Here is a 26,609-nt window from a genome sequence, read left to right on the forward strand (position 1 = left end):
TTCTGAACAGAAAAGTCCTATACCATTTTTTTCTATAACGCTTAATATAAGAGTTATTATTGAGTGAAGTCTGGCCTATCATCGCCGATCTTCAGCTGGGCGCACGTCGGTGAGCCGTCATACATCTGAGCGCTCACGCACACTACCAGGCGCGCGGCTCATGATAGGTCAGACTTCACTCAATAATAACTCTTTTATTAAGCGTTATAGAAAAAAATGATACAGGACTTTTGTGTTCAGAATAACACCCTCTATCTTTCCTTAAAGGGTGTTGCGCGAATTTTCGGACACCCTGTATATAGATAATATATCAAAGTTAAACGATCAAACTTTGCCAATATGTTCTATGAGAAATAAGAAAATAAAAATAAAGCAGAATGTATTATATAAATATGGGTCTAGAAAAATTTTATTATCATATTACATTGAGAGCAATAAGTTTGTTTAATTTTTCATTTTTAAATGCCGTAGTTTCTAATGCAAAATTGACATCATTGGTAGGTTGAACTTAACAAATTTTATATCTATTTTGCTTTAGTTCAGTGAATCATTGATCCCATCAGTTCAGATATGTCAGTTCCTGTCATGAATCGATTCTTGTACGGTATTCTATCAGTTCTCACAGATAAAAGTCTAACGGTAACGTGAAAGATCTGATGTCGGCAGCCAAAAACACAATTGGTTCTCCTTAGATAAAAATCGTCGACCTACTCTTACATTATAATGTATTAACAGCGAATCCGCTATTCATGTTTGATATCTTTGTTACAACACTTCAATAAAGTGTTTCCAGACATATGCTTATATGTATAATATTTCTTTTCTTATTTCTACACATAAAATACTAACTTAGAATACTGATGAAGTTTGATCGTTAACTTTGAAACATCCTGTATAATAATCAAAATTTTGTTATCTCGATTGTTTTTTTTCCATTGAATATTCGCAGAATTGACGTTATTACGTCACTTTTTATATAAGCTGATAATTATTTATTTTTTGATTTTTATCTAATACGCGCTTATATACCGGGTTTGACATTCTATGACAAGAAGGTTTGCCACCATTAATAATATATCGCGGACAAAGAGAAAGGGAGGGAAAGAGCACGATCCCACTAGAAACGGTAGCGACAGGATTGGATCGAGTTTTTTTTTGCGACCGGACTCTTATGACGTAGATAGTAAATATGGTTCTCTCGAGCGGGACTTGGATTTCGTTGCGAATTTGTCACGTGTCGTGTGTCGCGTAAGCTCTCTTATAGAGACGCTTCCGGATGACAGCGAGCAAAATGTGACGATGTGGGAAGTTAGTAAGAGTCACGCGAGACGGATATACTTAATACATACGTCTCTTTCGTTCTTTCTCCGTATATATAGAATATCGGGGACACTCTGCCCTCTTTTTCTCTGTTCGCCTTCGAGCAATGGGAAATCTGGCGCACATCACACGAGCACTAGATCCGAGACATAGCTCGGAGCGCTTTGTCCTAACCTAGTAGAAGTAGGATGTCTTTCATTCGAACCTTAAAACGAAACTTGATTGCTTGCACTGTCCAAGAGTATATAAAGTTACATAATGAATGTAATGATTTCACTATTAATAATGGAAATATATAAATTCATATACTTTTACAAAAATTAAAATAATTTTTTTACTCCTTGTAAATATTTCTTTATATTTAATGAAAAATTACACGATATTAAAAGTATACTTTATAGATTTTATGTGAATGTACAATTTGTTTTGTAACATTATAACGTACGATAATATGCAATATATGATAATTTCACACATTATAGAGATTTTTATTTGAATATATATTATATAAATAAAAAAGATAATTATAAATTTACAATAACATATTTCATTTATCTTATTTATATTGCAGCATAAATTTAAAATTAAAAACTCTTGGTTAAATAATTCAAATTTTGCGATAAAATATATTTTTATGCACTATTTATTATTACAAGAACATTTCTTTTTACTTTTAATATATAATTTTATTTGTACAACTAATTTGCCATATATAATTCCATTTATGAGATATAAATTTACTCATGTATGCGTATGCATGTGTGTTTGTGCGCGCGCAAGTATGTGTCCCAATATTATTTACTATAATAATTGCAATTTCACATTGAAAATTTTTTACATTGTGTGTTGCAAAAATGTATTAATCTATTTCGATATGCATTTTGTCTCATAAATTGATTTTTACATTTTTATCTATTACTTTAGGCGTTGACATTTCTTCTAATTTATAAAATAATAGAATCTTTAATTATTTATTTTCGATTAATTTCTTCATTTGTTCGACATTTATTAAGAAATATATCTTGTACAGCTTCTATGCAGACCCACGTGCGTATTATTAATAGCAGACGCGTATATTTAAAATGTAAAATAGAATATTTCAATATGATGTCAATGAAATCAAGAAATCTGCGAAATTAAGATATACTCGGCGACAAATCCAAGATGATTTATAGCTTGAATTGTTAACTTTATTGCCATTTAGTCCAATACTTTGGAGAATTGAAGATAATTAACTATCAAAAATTGTACAAATTTAGAATAAATAAAAGCTAATTAATTTTTTCAAAAATGTTCGAATCATCTAAACTTTGGAAATATTTTCGAATTTTTTAACTTTTCGTTCAATGAAAATATCTGAAAAGATATATAGACACAGGGATCGTAGTTTAAATACTTGCGCACTCACAAAATTTAACCATAACCTCAGCGATAATTCGCGTAGTAGATAGTTTTCAAAAAGGAAAAAAATGCAAGTGGACAGTGAATGGGTTATATTTGAAAATTGAGCCATGTTCGGGCCAGATACATCTCTCGTTCCTGAAACCGAATGTAAAGGCATTTAACAAGATTTGCGAGACTTTACGTTATCTTATCAAGAGACCGTGCCTATAAAATGATACGATATTCCCTTTTCGGAGAGTCAATTGTCTTTGTCAGGACCACGGTAAATTATAATAATATCGACGATACAATCGTAGCAACGACGATAACCACGCATGATTACAGATGCGACTAGCGTGACACCAGCAATGGTGATGGCAAGGTTACAAGGGGAAAGTCCACTTCGTGCATCACCCACACGCGGTTTCGCGCATTCCGATTCCCAAAGTGAAAGAAGAGGCGAGGAGGAACCCGACATTATAAGAAACGTCATACATATGGATAAAGCGTGCAATCTGTGCGACGCGATGCGTTGCGCATTCATCGCCGCCTTATCCACCTACGGTATATGTGCACACCTGCATGTACATGCGTACCGCAACTGCGAAAATGCGTGGAAAGCCGGTCGGCGCCGTCGAGAAATCTCTCGACGTTCTTTGGAATAGCAGTCTCGGGAAGAAAGGCAAGAAATTGAGCGAATTTATAAAACATACCGAGAGTTTCGTAATACGCGCGATCGAAACTCTTGAAAAACGAATATTTATATTAGCAGAAATTAAAAAAAGAAAGTAATAATTATTAATCGGAAGTCGCTTTCGTTATCATGAAAACGAGATAAAAATAATGTTTTTCTATTTGCTTGACTGGGAATTGAATAAACAATTTTATCTAACACTAGCTGTTGCCCGCGGCTTTGCTTGCGTAGATTTTAGGATTTGGTACAATTGTGTGGTAGAAACATGAATTTTTTTAACATAACTACATCACGTCTATGTAGTAGGCGTGATGTACATTAATATTGTAATTATGTATTATGACTCAATTGTCAGATGAAAAAAGAATATTAATTTTTTTAGTGATATCCATATCTTAAGAACTATTGACGTTAGGAGCAAGAAGTTTGGCACGTAAACTTACTTTATAATAAAGGATTAGAATGTCAATTTTTACTTTTCTAAAATCTTCGGTTTTTGGGATATAGGTATCCTTATAAAAAAGAAATCAATCCCCTATTTTCATCCCCCCTTAACTGAATTTTCGGAAAATGGTAAAACACGTGTTTCTTTACTCTTGAAGAACAATCTAAATATCAATCTAACATCTTCGGTTTTTAAAATTCTTATTAAAAAAATTAACCCTTTTTTTACCCCTTTAGGGACAGAATTTCCAAAAATTTTTTATTAATGTGCGCCTAAGTCAGAAAAACAATGTACTTTCAAATTTTACGTTCCTAGATTAAACGATTTGAGTTGGGCATTGATGAGTCAGTCAGTCAGGACTTCTTTCTTTTTATATATATAGATTGTATAATTTTACGTAACTTTAATGAGGGAATACGCATATACTATAACTAATAAATAAGTTTCTTTTATACAGGGTGTCTCGAAATTTTTGACACACCCGATGTGTGAGGGTAGATTGGGCCAAACTGAATCAAAAAGTCCTGTACCATTTTTTTTGTATAATGCTTAATAAGAGAGTTATTATTAATCATCGCCGATCTTTAGTCAAGCGCACGTTGATGAGCCGCGCGCCTGATAGTGTGCGTGAGCGTTCAGCTGTTACAGCGGCGCATCACTACCAAGCGCGCGGCTCACTGACGTATGTCCGGCTAAAGATCGGCGCTGATTAGCCAGACTTTACTCAATAATAACTTCTTTCTGAAGCGTTATAGAGGAAAATGGTACAGGACTTTTCGATTCAGTTTGGCCCAATCTACCCTCACACCTCGGGTGTGTCAAAAATTTCGGGACACCCTGTATATATATATAGATTATATAATTTTACGTAACTTTAATGAGGGAATAGCATATACTATAACTAATAAATAGTTATTGCCGTCTCTTTCAATACTCATATTTTTATAATTTTGTATTAAATAAAGTCCTACATTTTATATAACTCATGTCATATTCAGAGTATTATTATCTTGTCAAAACAATAAAAATTTCAAAATTCTAGTTATAAAAATTTGTTGTCGTTTTAACGTTTCTTTTTTTTATGACGATATCTTTTTTTATGATGATATCTTTTTCAGGGTGTCTATTCAAATTTTATAAGAAGATTCCGTGAAAAACCCTTGATCTTGTAGGTATTATTTTTGTTCAAAATTTTAGGTAAAGAAGATTTTAAAGATTTTTTGGTGCAATTTCCGAAAATGAGCTTTATTATTGTACGATTTTTCTAATACTTTTCATTATACGAAGGAAATGCACAAAACTACTTAAGTTTCAAGCGCTAGATTTACAAATGAAAAAAACCTGAATAGTTTTCGTTAAGATAAAAATTGTTAACTTATATAACATTTTCATTTTTCATCACTAAAAATTAAAATAAAAAATATGTACTGCATATTCAATATTTTGTTAAAACATTGAATATATAAACTAGAAATAGATATATATTTGTAACATATTTTAAACACACGTAATTTACAACTTGGCGAATTGCAGAATGTTTACAGTATAAGAGCAAAATTATTAAAGAGAGAATTTTTTAAAAAATTCCTTGACAATAAAGTTCTATGAGAATTACCTGATTTCTCTAGATACAAAAAAATCCCTGGAAATTCCCTGAAAAGGTTTTCTATGTTTTTCCAGGGAATAAACAATGCTCTTTTTTCAATTAATTTAATATAATACCACAGAGTGATATCAACCATGCAAGTGATGCGATCGTATTATTGTATACCGTATTAGAACACCTGATCTGGCTTCGGATTCGGATTGCCGCGGTAAAGGGTAGCCACCTAACTCTTATATCCCGAACGAATCTCGGAGCAAAAGGATCAAATATACGTGGACGCGGTACAGTCTAGTCGAAGGAGGTGTGGTTACTCTCGTCGGAGCTGGTCGACCTCGTTTAGGACCGGTAAGAGTAATACAAGCGAGGCCGAAGCGTGTCGCTTCGACGAAAAAAGATCGAGCATAAAATCGATCTCGCGGGCTTTGCGTTTCAGAGACACATCAGATAATAAGTTTTTTTTTTCTCTTGTTGATGGTAATGCGTTTCGTCATCGCTGCATAAAGAAGATACGTGGATATATGCGATATTTTCATTCCGTCTCAAGGATGTGGGCTTCCTTAAAAATGTGCCTCAGATTGGTTTATGCTTTCTTGCGCTAAAAGGTTTTCTCATTCGACGAGAGATTTTTAACAAAGGACTATATACGCGGTGCGATATGGATTGTATATCAATTGGACAACACAATAGTTATTAGCTAGTTGAAAATATAAGATCCTTTTACTGGCCAATCATACTGGTTAGCCTAGGCACTAGTTGACATGCCATCCAATCGCACTGTGTCCAAATAAACCTCTTCCGCGCGATGTTACGCCCTTGAAATTCGAAAGGTTCGAACGAGCCGACCTTCGAGCATTAAAGACTAACTGTAGCCTGTATTCCCATTTTTTAAACAAACGAATGAAAAATATATCTTGCTTCACGAAGAAATACACCGAACATTATTTAATTAAAGCATTGCACTACTATTTTCTCTACAAAGCGTTACTTAGTTCTTTATTAATTCTGCATTTTATGAACACTAAGTATATGTATACATACATGTATATTCTACATGAATTGTATTGTTACAGTAGAGAGTTTCATGCTATGTCGTTCTTTAGAAAATTTTCTTTTTTGAGGTGGGGAATAAAAGCCCTATTGTAAGTTTGGTATTTTGAAATGCAAAGTGCTTCAAGAGGGTGTATATCCGAGAATAGAATGATTCTCTTCGAGTCGGAAACCGGTTTAAGTTTGAGTCAGTAAGAGATCTGTCACTTTTGACGCTAACAAATACGCGTTTATATTCCACGATAAGTTGAAATGGAGTAAACGCGACTCTCTGTTGCGCGACATCCGTGATATTCGCGGAAGGAAAAGAGTCGTGACGCGACACCGAAACGCGACGCTGACATCCTGTTCTTCATTTAACCGCGCCGGGAAATATTGTGAGCGTATCTTCTCATTTTTCGCGTAATTATGTGTGAAACGCGTGCGTAATTATGCCATCTCCCTCGAAACCACCAGATGACCCAGATGAAATATACGATATAACAAAAAAGTTTCGCGGTTACGAACTATATTAAAAAAAAAATGAAGATTGAATTTTGTCAAAACATTAAAATTAAAATGGAATTTAATTTTATAAAATGTTATAAAATATATTTTATAAAATTTTATAAAATTTAATAAAATGGAATTTTATTTAATTACTTTTGTTTTTTTTCTTATTGAATTATTTAAATAATTTATTAATAATCATAATTTTATTATATAATATTAAAAGATGTTCAAAATTTATCAAAGATATATTTATCAAAGCATATATTTCAATTAATCTGAATAACATATGTCATGCTCTCCCTTGAAAAAAATGTTGCGGGCCCCCTTGCCAAAGTGTATTTTTCCTATAACAGAAATGCTATTATTGCGCAGAACAGCGCTTTGGACTTTGTATCACTGCAGGCTTGTAAAGTTGGCACCTGTGCAGTTAATTCGATAAACGTAGTTACGCTAAAGTGTATAGTGGCGTACATTGTCGTCGATGACATATCAATTGTCGTCAAATGTCTGTTGTGGTTGAGTTAGTACTTCTCGGTTAATAAAACTACTCATTAAACTATAACAAGGTTCTCTATTGCACGACGAAAATAAAGTATATAACATAGCAATTCGATGAATATCAAATAATAAAATTTTATAATTGGAAATATTATATTTAATTATATTAAGTATATTATTTAATTATAAAAATTATATTTAAATATAATTAGGAAAATTATATTTAATTGTAACTGAGAATGAACTCGTAAAGTACTCTACGAAATGGAATTTTATTTAATTACTTTTTTGTTATTTTTTCTTATTGAATTATTTAAATAATTTATTAATAATCATAATTTTATTATATAATATTAAAAGATGTTTAAAATTTATCAAAGATATATTTATCAAAGCATATATTTCAATTAATCTGAATAACATATGTCATGCTCTCCCTTGAAAAAAATGTTGCGGGCCCCCTTGCCAAAGTGTATTTTTCCTATAACAGAAATGCTATTATTGCGCAGAAACAGTGCTTTGGACTTTGTATCACTGCAGACTTGTAAGGTTGGCACCTGTGCAGTTAATTCGATAAACGTAGTTACGCTAAAGTGTATAGTGGCGTACATTGTCGTCGATGACATATCAATTGTCGTCAAATGTCTGTTGTGGTTGAGTTAGCACTTCTCGGTTAATAAAACTACTCATTAAACTATAACAAGGTTCTCTATTGTACGACGAAAATAAAGTATATAACATAGCAATTCGATGAATATCAAATAATAAAATTTTATAATTGGAAATATTATATTTAATTATATTAAGTATATTATTTAATTATAAAAATTATATTTAAATATAATTGGGAAAATTATATTTAATTGTAACTGAGAATGAAATCGTAAATTACTCTATGAAATGGAACTTTTAGAGTATCAAGGGTACGATTTCTATTCATAATCAAATCTTGTAATTTTAATAAAGCAATTCGCTGATAATAATGGCACTCGTGAAAAATTGTATAATCATATTGCTGTTACGTTTGTATAATATTATTTCATTTAAGACGATGGCATGTGTCTGTGAAAGAACTCATTATGAGCACAGATATTTTCTAAAGCTGCCGCATAAGTTGCACACACTGAAGAATGAATTCAGCATAGCCGTCTTTACTTGCACGTTGCAGGTGTCACGCGAAAAAAATAATCGTTAATCATGTGACAACGGTTTCCAAACCGTTGCACGGTTTACTGTTAGACAGGGATTGCTCAGATCGACAAGGCGCATGTAGCCAAGCAATTTCTGTATTTGCAACGTACTCGTTTAGTTAAGATTTGCAAAGAGTGTTAAAGTTGGATTTCTATAAATTCCTCGCACGATTGATTTTAATATTGTTGACTTGAAAACTGTTGTAATTAAAAAAAATATATTAAAAACATATATAATAATTAATTTAATTGCAATATGTCATATGTTTAATTGCTATTTTTACAAATTTTCAATTTTAAATTTACGATAAAACAAAAATGCATTTAATTATGATCTACTCAATTTATCACAAACACTCTTTCCACTAAAAATATAAAATTAATTTCTTGAAAAAATTATAAAAATTAAAAATAAAATTTTTCATTTTTCCAAAATTGTAATTATTTACAAGCGACCACATCTCGCATGAAATGATGTAATCCGAGCCGTTAATGCGCGCCTCGAAAGACTAGTTATCAGCCAGTTATTACCTCGCACTTGACCCATTAAGTCTTTTGCCTTTGGAGCGTTCTCGAACGACGTTCGAATCGACCCTGCGATCTCAAACGAACGGTCCGCGTTCCCCTCTCTTCTCTTGCGAGTATAATTCTTCGTACGTACATAATTTCATCGAAATTCCCAGACGCTTTACGGTTAGGGCGAGTTTAATGCCCGCAATCAAGCGGTAGATGAACAGTAATTATTGCAGTACCACGAAAAGGAGCGCCGTCTAGCGGAATCTCTACATCACTTTTTTTTTTTATTTCCGTCTCGATGAAGACCCTTGTTATTGCTCTTTCTCGTTATATTAGGGTTTCTGACATACCATCGGTTTGCTGTTTACATGCGAAGATATGTACGCCTCTAGCCAGTGGTGATAATTTTGTTCGTATCTCCTATATGTGTTGGCAGTACTCATTACCGTGGGAAGTAACGTGAGATCAACATAAGAGCGAGTCGACATTTATTTCACGACACACTAAGCATTTTCTTTTGTGCAGAATGCTTCACACATAGTCTGATTGACTATACTTGTCACCACGTTCTTATTTCTGCGTAAATATACTCTAAATGGAATAGAATTCGTTCTAATACAATCGAATACTTGAATTATTCATTGATTAATCCCTAATTTGTGGCAAAAGTGCAATTTACGAATTAGACAGTTTCAAAAAAAAAATTAAATTGTTATAAAATGATGTCAAGATCGTAAGATATAAAGTTCAACTAATCTTTCGATTTGAAACCATTTTTGAGAACAGATTATATCTGGAATTAAATTAAATTTAATTAATTAATTTAAATCTCTTGCAAAAAAATGACCTTTACTTTACTTTTGCATCCCAGAGTGCTGAAATTTGTCAAACATCTATTCTAAAATTACTAAAACTACTAAATTAATATCACGTAGTATTAGCTGCATCAAATCATCTTTGTCACACGAGCTTTTACGAGATTGCCAAATGAAATAAGAATAATCGGATTTTTAAAGTAATAGAGATTCGTGTGTACAGGAAAAAAAATTAATAAAATCGCGAGCACTTTTTGCCCTCATAAAGTCACGCTGGGGCTGCTCGCTGGAGTATCACGTAAAATTCATTTGCCTCGCCCTTCGGCCTGCTTTGGCGCGTCATCTCAATGGAATGAGAAGTTGAAGTCCGCCTCCGCGACCGTAGCCTCTTCAAAGAAAGAGACTGTGCGGACGATTCGTTTTGCTTACGTACACATGCAAAAGGATTTACTTCTCTCAGTCACGAAACGCATCACAGTTACGTAGGGAAGTTAATTTATAATAACCGCAATATAGCAACCGCTACACGAGAGAATCGCTATATATAGTTACGTAGCAACCGTTAATTTGTCATGATTGCAAAGTGGCATTATTATAAGTTCGCGATTACTGAGAGTCGATTGTGAGAGATTCATTCCGAGCTCCAACACGATTTTCCGGTTTTGAGTAAAATAAAGCATCCTAGTTATTACATAAAGTTCTGCGCAAGAAAGAGACAGCGCAATTCATTCTCCGTGTGTTGCTTAAATATTATGATTTTGTAACAGATTGAAACCGTAGTTTGCTATCTAATTAATTTTTAATGTTTAAAATTTAAAACATACCTGCTGTGTTTAATTATTGACACTAATGTAGAAATACTAATGTGGAAATAAATAAATTTAGAGAAATCCATGAAATCTCATTTCGATGATTATGAAAAAAAATTTTCTATCAACTGCATGTGGTTTTCTGTTATTAAATATAATTACTATTATTAAATATAATTCAATTATATGTGCAACGACAAATATTTGCAGCGATAAATTAAAAGCCTTAATTCTAAATCAAGTCTGAAATAAAATTGAAAAATCTTTAAAAAATAAAAAATGTATAGACTTCTAAGTTGGATTACTTCCAAAAAAGTGTTTAATTAAAAATGTAGTAGTAACCTTTCTTATAATAAGAGGACACACATTTTTTATTCTTCGAAAAAAATATATACCATAAAAATATATTTCTCTTTTCAATCATTCCAATTAATTAACAATCTCTGCAGAAAATGTATATTTATTATAAAATTCAAGAAATGAGAAAGTAATATCTTTTTTTGGAGATGCAATAACCTTTCCTTCCAAAAGCTAAATGAGATTCCAAAACAGATATTCTCCGGCAGCTCTATCCGAAATATTAAGCAATCTTGAAGTTTTGAGGCTCTTTCACAAGGACTTATCCTCGATCTCAATCTCTGTCAAATGTCTAGTTAATGCTGGAAATTCGTCCTTTCGAAACCGGCCCTTTTTGTGATTAGCAACTGGGAACGTTCTTTTTCTAGCTTCGTTAGAAGTGTGGAATTTAAATTTATCATCCAACCGTGAAAGCACGTTCTCGTCATCCTCAATTTGTACGCGACGCAAACATTTCACGCGCACGAGAAGCTTCCGGACAAGAACGCGAGAGATGTAACGGATCAACCGAGATTGCCAACGGTACCTCGTATCCTGGTCTGCGAGTACTCGCGAGTCCCGCATGCTAATGGGACATGGGACGTCCCCGTGTCGACTCTTTGCGATGTTCCCCTGAGAACGCAACGAGATAGATGGATATTCGCAGATGGAGATCGTGGACAGCGCGAGGATGAGACAGGAGGGTCATTAAATAATTAACCTTTGTATTTAAATTGGAAACATTAACGTAGAATACCATCTTCTATACATACTTTTGTGCTACCTCACCAATCCCTAATGACATGATCTAACAGTAAGAATTTTGGAGCATGTTTTTACTTGTTATTACAAAGAAATGGTAGTTTGTTGAGGTTATAAATGAAATGATTGATGAAAATGAACAGTTTTTTGTAAATAAAACTTTGAAATTAAAACAGAGAAGATATGGAAAAATATGGGAATTATGAAGATGGCGGATATACAGTGCTAAATAAATTCTTGTTTTGTTCTTATACAAACTCTTGTACCGGAAACTACTCGTGGAAAAAAGAATTCGTGATGTATTTCACAGTATTTTTACACAGTATAACTTGCTAATGACAGGCCAGGGGCCATCGCTGTTGCACATAAAACCGAGACCGGAAGTGAGGCAATTACTCAGCTGGCCAGGCAGCTCCAGGCAATTGTCCCGATTGTATTTGCAATGACTATCGCGTTGACCGAGGCTGCGGACAGGAAAGCCTATTCACTTGTTTCGTTTTGATTTTAAAGTTTTCCACTCAACAATCGCTCGTTAAAGATGATACATTTTTTGTTGAAAAAATTTTAAGAAGAAATTTAAGTCCAAAATTTGATTAATTTTTTGTAATAATGACTTTTTTAAGATATTTCGAAACATGGAAGCTAATTCACATTTTACAAAATATTGTGATAAAATTTCGGAAAAAAAAAATATATATATATATATATATATATATATATATATATATATATATATATATATATATATATATATATAGACTGTCTGACAAATAAGTGACCAAACGAAAGGTAGAGATAGATTGGTTCAAACTGAGTCAAAAAATCCTGAACTATTCCTTTTGTATAACGCTTAATAAAGAAGTTATTATTGAGTAAAATTTATTATCGCCGTTCTTTGGCCGGACGCATGTGCGCCTGATAGTAGATAATGGAAATATATATGAACTCCCAACCTTTAAGATCTTTACACAATGTGAGGCGAAGCGATAGGAACAAGGAAAGCGATAAACAATATCCAATGAGTGATCTATTTTTTCGAAAAAACAGTGTTCTCATTGGATATTGCTTATCGCTATCGCTATTCCCTTATTCCTATCGCTATCGCCTTGCATTGTGCAAGGGTCTTTACGACGGCGCACCACTATCAGGTGCGACTCACTGACGTGCGTCCAACTAAAAGTCGGCGATGATTGGCCAGACTTTATTCAATAATAACGCTTTTATTAGCATTATACAAAAAAATATTTCAGGACTTTTTGACTCAGTTGGAAACAATCTATCTTCACCTTTCGCTTAATCATTTACTTGTCGGACATTTTGATGTATATTACTTAAGAAAAAAATAGGGGACATTTATGCGCTAATAATTGGATTATTTCCAAATCGTTGGAACCCGGTAAAAAATTATTGTAGACAAAAAATTAAAAAAGTATTTTGAAGCTCAAAGTATCAAATTTTACCTTAATACTTTTATGCATAAAATAATTAAAGAAATTTATTGATGTAAAGAAAATACATAATTGTTTAAAAAAAAATATTTTATTGCTCGTTGCAATTCATAGATCACATAAAAAATTATTCTTATTTCTAAAAAATACATTTGCAGAAAAAAGAAAAAAATCTTATGTTTTCCTCGAAATAACGAAACTTTTGTGTGAAAATTTTTTCACATAAAGTGTGTAAAAAAAAAAGATATTTAGATGGGAATATTAAAATGGCCGTCCTAATATAAACGAAGAATAGCGGCTAGCAACAGTAAATATAAAATAAAAAGAAGTAAAATCACTTTCAGTGTTTTTGGAAATAAAATACATTAATCAATTACAAAAATTTATTTCTTTAAATAAAAATTTCTTGTGAAAGAATTTGACTCAATTATTACTTTTTCCTAAATTGAAAAGTCGAAATGGGTGGTATCGTTTATATCCCGCGAATTTAACTTTGGAAATTCATCGCGATTTCTATAAAAAAAAACAACGGTTTACAAAAAAAATGTGTTGTTTGGAGTGAAATATTCGGAATGTAACTCTCGCAATGTCGTGATCCGGAATGAAATAGCTTTTCATGCACTATCACGTTCTTTAGCCACAATGCATCGCGTCGATCGTTGCGGCGGCTCGAAGAGAGAGAGAGAGAGAATCGAACGATTACTATTTCCAGGGTGATGATGTAACGGGACTTTCGCTGTCGCTGTGGGTGAGGCAACAATGTCCACACAATGCAATCGCTTCGTGCAAAACGCCTGGAAGAAGGAACTGTGTTCGAACTGTTTCAAGCCGAAGGAGGAACACGCGGCGACCGACGATATTCTGCGATTAAACGTTGAAAAGGCTTCTACAAATCTAAAAATTGATCATTTTCAACTACAGGTAATGGCTTATTTTATATATATATATATATATCTATTATAATTATACATATTTAGTTAATAATATTATTAAATTGTAAGTATAATAATTCAAATTTTATATATATATATATATATATATATATATATATATATATATATTATAATTATACATATTTAATTAATATTATTAAATTGTAAGTATAATAATTCAAATTTTATATATATATATATATATATATATATATATATATATATATATATATTTTATGTGTATCTCGCATATACAGCGTTAGATTTAGATATAAATATAGATTTTTTGCAATTATTAAATTAAGTGTATCAATTATCTTAAATATTTTGTTTATATTTGTGATAATATATCTGTACCTTTATACGCGATTTTTTATCTTTCAATAATCTTTATCTTTTTTCTCTCAATTTACATATAACATGCCTTGTATTATATAAATTAAAGTAAAATTATTTGAATTATAATTACATAATAAATAATTTAATTAAATAATAATATTAATATGTATAATTATAATTAAATCAATATATAATAATAAATATATTTACTGAAAAGTTGATATGCAATATTAAGTATTCAATTACGTACAAAGACGGCATCACTGTCGCAGGTTGTATTAGTTAAGAAACAGGAGTTATGTATTATGTCCAATTAACGGATGATATCAAGGTTATTGAAACTAGTTTCAATAACCTTGATGCATTGGCGATGACACGCATAACAAGAAGTTTATCGTTACAGAGCATCCTTCGCAATAAAACGAATTGCCGGAAGGATCAACGCAAGAAGAACGTTGGCTTTCCGGAGTCTCTCACGGAGGTAATCGGTTATGGTGGTGATGACTTCTCGGATGGCGAGGAGGAGAGAGAGGCGGAAATCGACTCATCCACAAAAGCGGCGGATCTGGTACCGGATAGCGAGGAGGAACGCGCGTTATTATACCTAACTCGTGCGAACACAAACTTCAATATGAATAGCGCGAACTTGACAATAGACACCGTGGATAACGATACGACCAAATCGTCGACGACGACGACGACGACGACAACGACGACGCCCGCCAAGTCTTTTACTTCTCTGATGCTCGGAAAAATACAAAGAGACGCCGAAGGTAAAAAAACAACTCTCCTGGTATCCGTGACACCCTTTGGCGGAGATGAATCTATACCCACTGCCAAAAGGCCTATCGATCGAAAGATCAACTTGCAGACCAGTCCGCTCAGATGCAAATCTGACGGAGGAACATCAGATAACACTGCCGAAGTAAGTGATAATGAAAATATCATTTCAATCATTTATTTAATTACTTTAATTTGTTACTTTGATTTTAATCATATAAGTAAAATTACATATATTAGCTACACTTAATTAGATATATTTAATATGAAGATATTTTAGATGTGAAAAAAATATATGTAATGTATTACAATCGGAAGCTTTTAATTCTAAATAAAATATTTTTTTTTTACAAACGCTTTTGTTTTTAATATTAAAGACCGCGAAGAAACTCAATGGTGTGGAGCGGAAAAAGATCGACGAACAGGAACAAAAGTCTTCTCCGGAACTAGGAAAGATTATAGATATGCCGTTAATCACTTCTGCCAATATGATCTCGGTTATGCGGAAGGAAACAGATGTCACCAATGCGGTGAAAACATCGGCGGAAAAGCACTCGTCTCTTTGTAAGATTGACAAGAGAAACGGTGTAAATGTTTCCCTTGACAGTAACGTTTCAGCGATAAAAAAGATTGAGGTCCAGATGTCAAAGACATCCTTGCCCAGCAGCATAAAAGAGAGCGAAAACGCAAAGGAAACGGCTGAGATGAGAAGCGAGTATCCGAGACGAGACGAAGAGAAGAAAAAAGATGAAGGGATCGAGCTTGCTTTGACGTCTTTGAAAAACGTGGAAGCGCCGGAGAGCGATCGTTCAATGAGCAGCGTTAATGACAAGACGATTGCCAACAACAAGGCTTCGTTGCCGCTAATGCGCGAAATTGACGGGGAAGTCGCCAAGGAAGAGCATTTCAGTTTCGAACATAGCCGAGAACTTGCTGGAGAACCGGACGGCAGAGCGGACGAGGAAGAAACGGAACCGCCGGCATTGCCGACAAGTCCGCCGCCAAGTGTGATTTCTACGGAACCGAGGACTTCCTTCTTACACGGCAATAACATTAATAATAACGACTCGAAAATGAAGCCTATCGTACCGCAAAAGCCCATAACCTTTTCTACGAAGACAAATCTACATGACGGTTCGCTTAGCATGGTGAAGAAAATTCCTAATGATTACATACCGCCACCGCTGTCGGTGCAAAATGCCACTTGTAGATCCGTTCGAAATTTAGGTGAGATTTATTTAAAATAAAAAGTTTATCTAAATCTTCTTTCCTATTTATTATATCAGATACCTATATATATATATATATATATATATATATATATATATATATATATATATAGGTATCTGATATATATATATATATATATATATATATATATATATATATAAGGTGATTCTAAAAGTTACTGACAAACTTCAGGAGCATATAAAGAGATCGAAATATAGCAATTAACTTTCGACTAGGAACTCATGTTTTCAGAAGTAATCTTTGGTATAGCCGATACAAGCTTTTGAATGTAAGAAACTATATTGTGGACAACATATCAATGAGAAAAATAATCTTAATTTGTATAAAATTTTATAACAAAGTAAATTATATGAACACAATAATACAGTATTACAAAAGGTGTTTGAAGTGGCGATCACCACAACACACAGGTATTGCATCGTCAGACAAAATTCTGGCATATTTTTTCAAATACCCCAGGCATGTCCCAGACTACGTCAGATGCTGCAAGTATTGTGGCTATAAGTGTTTTTGGTTATCCACCAATGTTTTATAAATGAGGCTTTTGATATATCTCTAAAAGAAATAATCAAGAAACGTCAAATCAGGCTTGACTCAAGATTATTTCAGAGAATGGATTCCTACTTGAAAGTTACTATATTCCGACTTCTTTATATTTTCCTGAAGTTAGTCAGTAACCTATAGAATAATCCTGTATACGTGTATATGTAGTTTTATTTTTCGCTTAATTTAAAATAACAACAGAAATCTTTGAAAAACTGCTTTTGATTGTTTCCTCTTATGATCTTCAATTATCTTTAAGATGGATTTCTTAGGGGAAAAATGCACAAAATTGCTTATCGTTACAACATATTACGATTTTTCTCCCTCTAGGTATGCAGGACATGAGTTCTCGACATTCAGTGAAAAAGGACATTTCAAACGAGACTTCGTCGGAGATTGATCAGATTTCCTCGACTACAACTCAAAATTCGGAAGAATCCGTTTCTTTATCGTTATCTACTTCCTTAATTACACCACCGGATGCGAGTAATCATTCGAATAATGGTGAGATAGAGAACGAGAATGTCACGCCTGACGAGGAGTTCCCCGAGATTACTCCTGTTTCCGTTTCCACAATGGAGCTTGTACGTTCGCCGAACAAGAGACGGATGGCTCCTCGACCGCCAGAGACCACGGAGGATGCGCTACCAGTTTCTTCTTTGTTTGCCAGGAATCCGGGTGCGAATCTCAAGTCCGATTCCCCAGTCGTTCGCGAGAAGGAGAAAAGAGAGCGATCATCCTCATGCAGCCCCAAGTTCCGCAAGGCGGTCTGCGAACTGCCAGATCCGATGAACGGAACAGCGGACGCCAAGCAATCGATCGAGTCCGTACCTAGAAGAACAATATCCTTGTCGCAGAATAGTCTGACGAGCGAGAAGGAAGTACGAGAAGAGAAGAAGAGGTAGGAACCGAAGGGGCTTCTCTTTGAAGCGATTCCTGAGAATGGGCTCGAGAAAGGATATGGACGTTGTGGTTGGTCAAAGCGGGAAGAGCGATGAGATACCGTCGACACCACAACCGAAACCGCGATTAGAGATAATCCATCCGTTGGAGTTGGACGGCGCAGCGGTCGAAGTTGTGGTAGGGAATGACAGGGTCGCCGTCACCAGAATCGTCGGCGAGGACCAGACGGATTCCTTCGGCGTTAAAAGCGACGGCTCGAAAATAGCGACGCGGTTTCCTCCATCATCCGCGGGTAAGAACGCAGGAGGAATTGTTTGCGACTTGAATATAAAAAAATTTGAAGAATATGAAAACGATTATTCACCGAGACCCTCCTTTGTCTCGCAGCGAGACCCGGAAAACCACCGCCGCCGCCGAGAAATCAGTCCTTGGAGGATTGGTCGAGGTTGGACTCGGCGAACAAGCCGGTCAGATCATCGCCACCTCGCACGGAGACAAAATCGAGCGTCGCTTCTCCGAGCAGAGACGACAAGATGTCCTCGAAAGCTACCTGGAGACCAACAACCGCGACGACTTCGGACTCGATTTACGCGAATCTGGGTAAGTTTAGGCCCATACAGTGCAACTGAGCACGCAATCGTCGCGGATCATTCTCGATGTTAACAGCCATACTCACACGGACCCGCGCGCCAGTCGCTTTTTAAAACGAGAGAGACGTCGCTCTTTGCTCTTGCGCGGGTACAGCGATCGAGCCACGTAATCCATATCGTGGATGATCTGCATTTAACTCGCATCTTCGGGGAGGATAAATAATCTCTTGCTTAACGCGTTTAATTAGATTTTGCGTGTAAAGTTGTAGGAATTGAAAGTGAAGTATAATTTAGATGAGTTCAAATTTTGATGATTATTTTTGTGCAATGATAGAGAGAGAGAGAGAGATGCGATATAAAATATATTTCTTCGAATTTGTAGTATTGAAAAATATATAGAACTCATTTATATAAACTGGCTATACTATTACATGCTTTTTAAACCCTGAAGAAGCGTTAAAATTATCCTTGGAAAGTTATAATATTCTGTGATACATGTGTTATATCGATAATGATGTTTTTTTATAATATTCTCTTATTGGAAGAATTTATTTGTTATTCTTTTGGACAAGATTCAATTGTCATTGGTATCGTTCTACATAAAGTAATATTGAACAATATTGATCGAGATATAGTTGCTTTTATTTTTTTTTTTTTGCAAAGCAGATGATTTATCCGTTTATAAGATTACAATAAAAGGTTTGAGAATGGCTGGTCAAATATATGAATGCGCTATTTGTTATATATCTATATCTATATCGATATAAAAGATGCTGTTTGTAAACTGTTCACTTTGCAAGAAAGCGAAAGCTGTGTAAGAGGTCAAATATTTTGTGTGTTCCGCAAATAAACGTATATTATGTAAAAAAAAAATCAGGGAGTCTTGTTCTCTTTTGATCATTGAAATCTCGATCGTTCTCATCTTCTGTGATCATTTACGAACACGTATTCTCCCCCTTTCCTTCCCCCGATGCTGTGGCTTGTTCGTTGCACCTTCGCATCTGTGCCCTCCCTCTCCCCCTTCTTCTTTTTTCTCTCCTCATTAACGCGAATAATATGTTCAACGCGCACGTAAACGCGTAGCTCCATTCAAACGTGAAACCGCGCGCGCATTCCGCATATTTACGTCTCTCTCCGTTTTTTTTCTCTCTCTCTCATTTCGCGGTAGTTATGTAACGGTTGCATACGACATTACTCGTCAACTCGGGCGGGATTCCTCTAACCGAAGCTGGGTGCAACTAACGCCGCATGCATTGCACGTACTGCGACTGTATCATCAGCGACTGTATTACCCTTTAGAGTTTTTAGCCAATCTAAGAGTTAAAGCGTATTTGATTTGTTGACTCTACCAGATTCTGGGTCGAGTCGAGTCAGGTCTCAAGTTCGATTTGAAACTCACTGACTCTAAACTATCATGGTGGAAAGCGGTTCATGATTGGTTTCGTAATCGATTCTTGATCAATCATCATCATAGAAATATAAGTTTATATTATATAAAATAAAAAGAAGAATAAGTAGTAATAATGAAAATATGATAAATAATAATGTTAAAAATTCTTTGATGGAGGTTATGAATCACGAAACCAATCATAAACCGCTTTCCACCATGATAGTTTAGAGTGAGTTTCAAATCGAACTTGAGATCTGACTCGACTCGACCCAGAGTCGGAATCAACAAATCGAATACGCTATTAAACGTATGCTTGCGAAGAAAAATCTTGTTCCTGCTTTGTAAACCCAGTAAAACAGGCGTTGTCGAAAAGTCTTTTGTCTGCGAGAAATATCTCCGCGTGATTTACGTTTGCATTGTCAACTTGTGCTTGAATTAATATGTAAATGTAAATGTTTTATTCGAATATATTCGAATATTTAGAGAAAGTTCGATATATTGAAGTTTGATTGACTATTTGAATGATGGAGTAACAATTGCGAATGCTGGAATAATTTCAGCAGTACTGCTAGATGAATAGATCATTTTGTGCAAGATATGATTTTATGTGGGAAAATTAGAATTGATAAAACTTTACAAAAACAGACCCTGTTCCAATGACCTTGACCTTGACATGTTGTCAAGATCACTGTTCTAAGTATCCTCCAAAAGTTTTTAAGTGTCACTCATTATTTATATTAACAAAAAATATGAAGAAAATTAATATTACAATATAATATTTTTAAAAAATAATGAAAAAAAATTTGATTTTTTGAAAATAAAAACACGTTTTTCCAATGTTTTTTTCTATGAAATAAAAATCGGTTTTTTATATCTCTACAGGCGAATGCCCGAATGTAAAATCTCGATTCATTTTCTGGTACTCGATTTTATTAACCGGATACCGAAAATCGCCTGCGTAAAAAAAAATAATTTTCTTTATATTGACAGCATTTGTCGCGATATGCGTGACCGACAAAGCTCGTAATGGGTGATCTAACGACTTCGTCGTTGCAGTTTTATACGCGACACGTGCGGATGTGCATCCATTGTTTGCGAGAATTTAGTTTGTCTCTAGAAGCTAGTCCCAGTTTCGTGACATGCCTTGTGTCTTGTGGTAACTAACCCGTGGCGCTTGACGAATGGCGGACGTATGCCTGCAGCAGCGGAGGATGTTACAGGTGAGGTGCGCAGCGCCCTGGCACCTTCGAAACCGCAGCGTACCGCTAGTATGAGAGACCGTACCGTGTCCCAGCCTATCCCTAGGAGGACGCATAGTGATAATGTTACATCGGCCACTACGAGCGTGGTAACTCAACATCATCAGGATTACGATATCGGCCTCGCGACCGTCAGATCCACTTCCAACTCGCCGGTAAGAGACCCCCTCCCCCTCGTCCATTTCACCAAGATTTCTCGCTCCGGGTTTTTAATAGCAGAATCTCTGATCAATTTAAAGCCGATTTTTCTTTAGCAACAATATCGAGAGGGAAAGATATCATTTTTCATCTATTGTATTATTTTTGTAACTAAATCTCAAATTGAATTTTTATTAAAGTAAATTTCATTGTTGAATTTAATTGCGCGCAAAAGGTATAGCTTTGTTGATTTCTCCATAAAGTTTATTTTACGGAAACCGCTTCTTTTCCAATCGCGTTTATAAATTGAAAGATATCGACATCTTTGAAGAAAAATTTATCTCCAAATTAATCACAGAATTTGCTATAGAAAAAAAAAATATTTTTTAGTTTTAAAATATCCTATGTATATCCTATATATATCTTATATGCAATCAATTTTAATATTTTTGGATAAAAAACAAACATCATAGAATGAATACTTAAGCTCCAATATTAATGTAGAAAAGAAGGATAAGTTTTTATCGCCTTTCATTGCCGTCCGAAGTGCGGCTTCTGTGCAACTCGGTTGCAACGGTACAGCGTGTAATTGTGCATTTCAACAGACGTCCAACGACAGCCATGTGTATGAGTGTCTCTCGAGTTCACCCGAGTGCGATTCCAATCTCGAGCTGCGTCATGGTCATAGATACGGTGACGGATTTCGCGGTGCCTGCAAGAGGAAGTCTGACAGTAGCGCGATGAGTGGAGAGCCCAAAGTTCATCATCATCAATCATTCGTGAGATCGACTTCGTTACCATATTGCGGCAGCGAGACCGAAAGCGAGCTTTACGCCCCGTATACCTTTTATACTGGCGACGAGGTTTGTTTTATTAGGTTTCAAAAGTTGTACTTCAAATTTATACATCTTTTCTATGTAATAATTTTGAACTACTGAAGGGTGCGGAAGAGGATCAGGATTGGAAGGATGACGAGCCGCGGATGGGTCGCTTAAGGCAACGCAGAGGACGTACCATCGTTCATCGGAGCCTCGAAGATAATTACGGCGCAGTGGTCGTAGCGAATCATGAAGCACTTGCTCAATTTCTCGAACAGGTGTGTATCAGGTTATCACTGTTATTGTTATATCAACTAGCTTGAAAACAATAAATCTAAAATATTTATGCTAAAAATCATCAATTCTTCGCACAAAGATCTTTTATTAATCTTGATTTCTAATTTCTAGGCAAAGTTTCATATCTTGCAACCTTCGCTAAAGAATCTAAAAAAAAGTAATTAATTACCGTGCATGAAAGATAAATATATGTATAAATCATTTTATATAATATTTTATTTAAGATCTAAGAAAATTCTTCATTTATTTATAAAGATATAAAATTTAATAGTAGAATATATATTGATATTTATATATAAAATACTTAAAAAAATATAATAGGATAGGATATAGAATCTTCTAATAATATAAATATAATTAAATTTTTTAAATAAATGGTGAGATATCATGTGTCTTATTTCAGGAAAATCAAGCTGTACAGTTTCCGGCAGGTCTGCGTGCTCTCAAAAATGCGAACCCACAGCTGAAGCATTTCAACATCGACATTGCGTCGTCGATTTTCATTGACAGAAGGATGTTTTGTTCGGCGACGTGGAACGATCAAAACGTCACTCTCTGCATGACATTCGATCTAGCTATGCCTATACCGCAAAAAGATTTTTACCTGAGGCCTATAATAGAATTCGTAGATAGAGCTCCGAAGGAGATGATCGATAAGATTCGACCATCCGCTAACAAAGATATCAAAGGTATTGCTACGTTTCAGCGATGACAAGGAAGTTTGTATATATTTTATTTGTATAATAATTTTATATAATTTCAGTGACAGTCTCGATCCTCCCATGCCTGCACGTGACTACCATACAATCGTTCGGCGTGATATCGAGGGACATAAGCAACGAGAATGCAAAGCGAGAGGCATTGTTTGTGCTTCTTCAATTGGTTAATGCACTGAAGAGTCTCCAGGCCCGCGGGATTGAGGACGCCAATGGATCCCTGAATGACATTATACTCTGCAGAGAGAACGTTTACTATCGTCTGTACCTTTTGCAAGGGTTAGTTAGTTTAGTATTTTCTCTCACGTCATGACAAATTGATAATCTTAATTTACGTTTAATTCCGTTTTATAGGAAACTAAATATAGACCCGAGCGATGAACCTAGAGAAAAACGAGTCTCTCTGTGCGAATGCGCTCTAATAGCACTACGGCAATTGCATCTGACGAGCGAGTTGCCCCTTGTACAAGATCTACTAATACACGAGAAAGCGGTCACTCTTTCTCAGGTAAGAATTTTGATTCTGGATGTATAAATTCCGGATATAAAAGTTTGCATAGAAAAATTCTTCAATTCATAATTATCAATTTATATAAATTTATTTTATATTGTCAAAAATAATTAGTATGCTTCCTTCGTAGATTGATTTTATTGCCATAGAATACAGTATTCAATTTTTATTATCTACAATTATTTTACATTTATTTCTATTTAATCATATATTGATATCTCATATAAGATACTCATATAAGATTAATTGATTCGATAATTAGGTAAAATCTGTGCTGGAATTTTCCTTATGGGGTCCGGCCGACGTGCCCCTCGGTGGTCCACGGGAAAGAGAAGTGGCGCTTCAACGGTGGCTCGATCTCGAGAGAGCAAACGTGCTTCATGCCCTTGTCAAGACGAAGGCAGCTTTGACCATTATAGACGAGTATCAGTTATTATTCTTAGTTAGAACCACTGCCAAAATTATGAGTGAAGCTTCGATGCTTTTAGACGAACAGCAGAATCGCTTGGTGCAAAGATGCTGAAGAATATATCCTTTATCGTATATGTATATCGCGAAGTGCATTAAATATTTGGTGCGAGAAAATGAATATTTAAATGCAAAAATAACGCGAACGTTACAATAATATAATAATTCTTTTGTCATATAATTACAGTTTATATTTTTTATTATCGTGACATCTCTCTTTTATATTAGATGTTATGTATTTTGAGATAATAAAGATATATGTAATTCGCTCGTAATTGTAATATAATATTAATTTGTATTCGTGGGAGGATGTGTAAGATATATAATTATTATTGATATATCTATAATTAATTGCTGAATAACTCGAAATGTTATGAATATTTTTAATTACATAACGTAATGCATAATGTCTAATATAATAATATAAACGTAGTATTATTTATAGGAAAGTGCCAATGCTCAATCGAAATGTGATTTTATGTACACAATGCTCGGCTATGGGCGCCGTTTTAACAATTCATCTCGAGTGTAATTTAGAAATAAACTACTTTAAAAATAAATAGTTTCACATAATTACAATTGATAATTATTTATAATTATTTAATACATACTATCTTTGATAATTGTAATTGTTGATAAATACAATAGTATTCTGTGTAATATCGTATTAACAAAAATGTCCAAAAGAAATTAAAATGTTTGATTTTTGTCCCCTTGTCTCTGACAATTTAAGATGCTTGATTTTTGTTTCTTCTCTATATTTGTACTGGTATTGCTCTTGTATTTATTATAAAATCAAGAGAAATTTTTAAATCTTTATCATTATCCTCAATTACTGGCAATTATTTTGTTGGAATATATTATTGAGTATTTCTGTTGATTTAAAAATTAATAATTTTTTTTTCTAGTAAGCGATAAAAATTAAGAAAATTTTTTTGATTTTATAGTAAATATGGAATATTTTATAGTACATATAGTAAATATTAGAAGCAATATTAGTACAAATATATGTGAGATAAAAATAAAACCTCTATTTTAAACTTTCTAAAGAAGTTTAAATGTACTGCAATCTTCTTGCGGTAAACTCTGCAATTATATTATTTAGGCTAACTTCAGACATGTCTGATGGAAATATTGTTATTAATATATTAAAATATATAATTCCTTTTTAAATATTTTGTCTGTTTCAGATATATTTTCATGATAATTTTATTTTCACTGAAACTAATATAATAGTAATATAATAGTAATGTAATATAATAAACTAATATAATAGTAATATAAAAAGACATTTTAAATTTATTTTAACTGAATAAATGCATAAATAAAACAAAAATTTTTAATTTTCACTAATTTTGATGGCAATTAAACAATGCAACAGAAATAGATTCCACCCCACTAATCGACGATATGCAGCGCGACGCTGTTGCATGAGTTTCATTTTTTTAAATCATGTTCTATCATTTCTATTTGTAAAACATATATGTAAAAATAGAGAATTCAAAGATATTTTTGTGAATATGTAGTCGGTGTCACTCAAAAACATCCATCTCCAAACATTAAAAATATTAAATATTTTTTTAAATTAATTCAGCTGTCTTCAAAAAATTATTTTTTTTAACAATAATTGAGAAGGAGCAACATCGGATGTTCGTATAATAAAAATTAGGAAATACGCATAAAGTGGACAACTTCACGGGTGACCTTGATCTTGACTAAGTTTTCAAGGTCATTGTCCTGAGTGACTTTGACCTTAAAATAAGTGGCGATCGCGATCTAAAAACTTATGAAGCATTATTGTGTTTTCTTTTTCCGCGAATTTATTTCCTGCTTCTTCAAACTTAAAAGTGAACTGTCCATGACTTTTCTCGGCTTTTGCATGATCATTTTAATAGTATCAATAGTAGCATTTGTACTTACTGATTCTGTATTCGTAATAGAATTGAAGCGAATAATATTGAATCTTTTTTCGGTTTCAGTATATTTTTCCACGCAATAATAGGCATAATTGTAGCAGGAGCAGGAATCTCAAAAAATATCGAAGGCACAACAAGATTTTTTAAACACACGCCGCTTTTGCTTTCCATAAAATCTGTAACTACGAAATAAGCACTATAGATTAAATGCCTTTTCGTTGGTTTAAAATTTTTTCCGATGAATTGATCCACATTTTAAAAATATCATAACGATTTAAAAGTAATCTGAAATATTTACAATTTTTCATTGAAGCATAACCTTCAAATATTACAAAACTCAAATATTTATTACAGATAAATGCATTCTAAATATCTAAATAAATGAAAACTATTTTTT

The 26,609-nt window shown here is 33.8% G+C and overlaps 1 protein-coding gene across 1 annotated transcript in view; it reads left to right on the forward strand.

Annotated features, from left to right (window-relative positions):
• Positions 1 to 25,109, forward strand: part of LOC126855561 (mucin-17-like) — a 43,293-nt gene extending 18,184 nt beyond the window's left edge. The window contains 13 exon segments of the mRNA XM_050603341.1: positions 14,074 to 14,282; positions 15,036 to 15,557; positions 15,790 to 16,639; positions 17,537 to 18,105; positions 18,107 to 18,401; positions 18,497 to 18,709; positions 21,292 to 21,503; positions 22,092 to 22,349; positions 22,427 to 22,582; positions 23,005 to 23,290; positions 23,365 to 23,596; positions 23,672 to 23,825; positions 24,091 to 25,109. Of these exon segments, the coding sequence (XP_050459298.1) occupies positions 14,121 to 14,282; positions 15,036 to 15,557; positions 15,790 to 16,639; positions 17,537 to 18,105; positions 18,107 to 18,401; positions 18,497 to 18,709; positions 21,292 to 21,503; positions 22,092 to 22,349; positions 22,427 to 22,582; positions 23,005 to 23,290; positions 23,365 to 23,596; positions 23,672 to 23,825; positions 24,091 to 24,351 (4,170 nt within the window). The 5' untranslated portion in view covers positions 14,074 to 14,120 and the 3' untranslated portion in view covers positions 24,352 to 25,109.
• Positions 25,110 to 26,609: the final 1,500 nt, after the last annotated feature.

Source organism: Cataglyphis hispanica, chromosome 16, assembly GCF_021464435.1.
Source record: "Cataglyphis hispanica isolate Lineage 1 chromosome 16, ULB_Chis1_1.0, whole genome shotgun sequence".
NCBI classification, from domain to species: Eukaryota; Metazoa; Arthropoda; class Insecta; order Hymenoptera; family Formicidae; genus Cataglyphis; species Cataglyphis hispanica.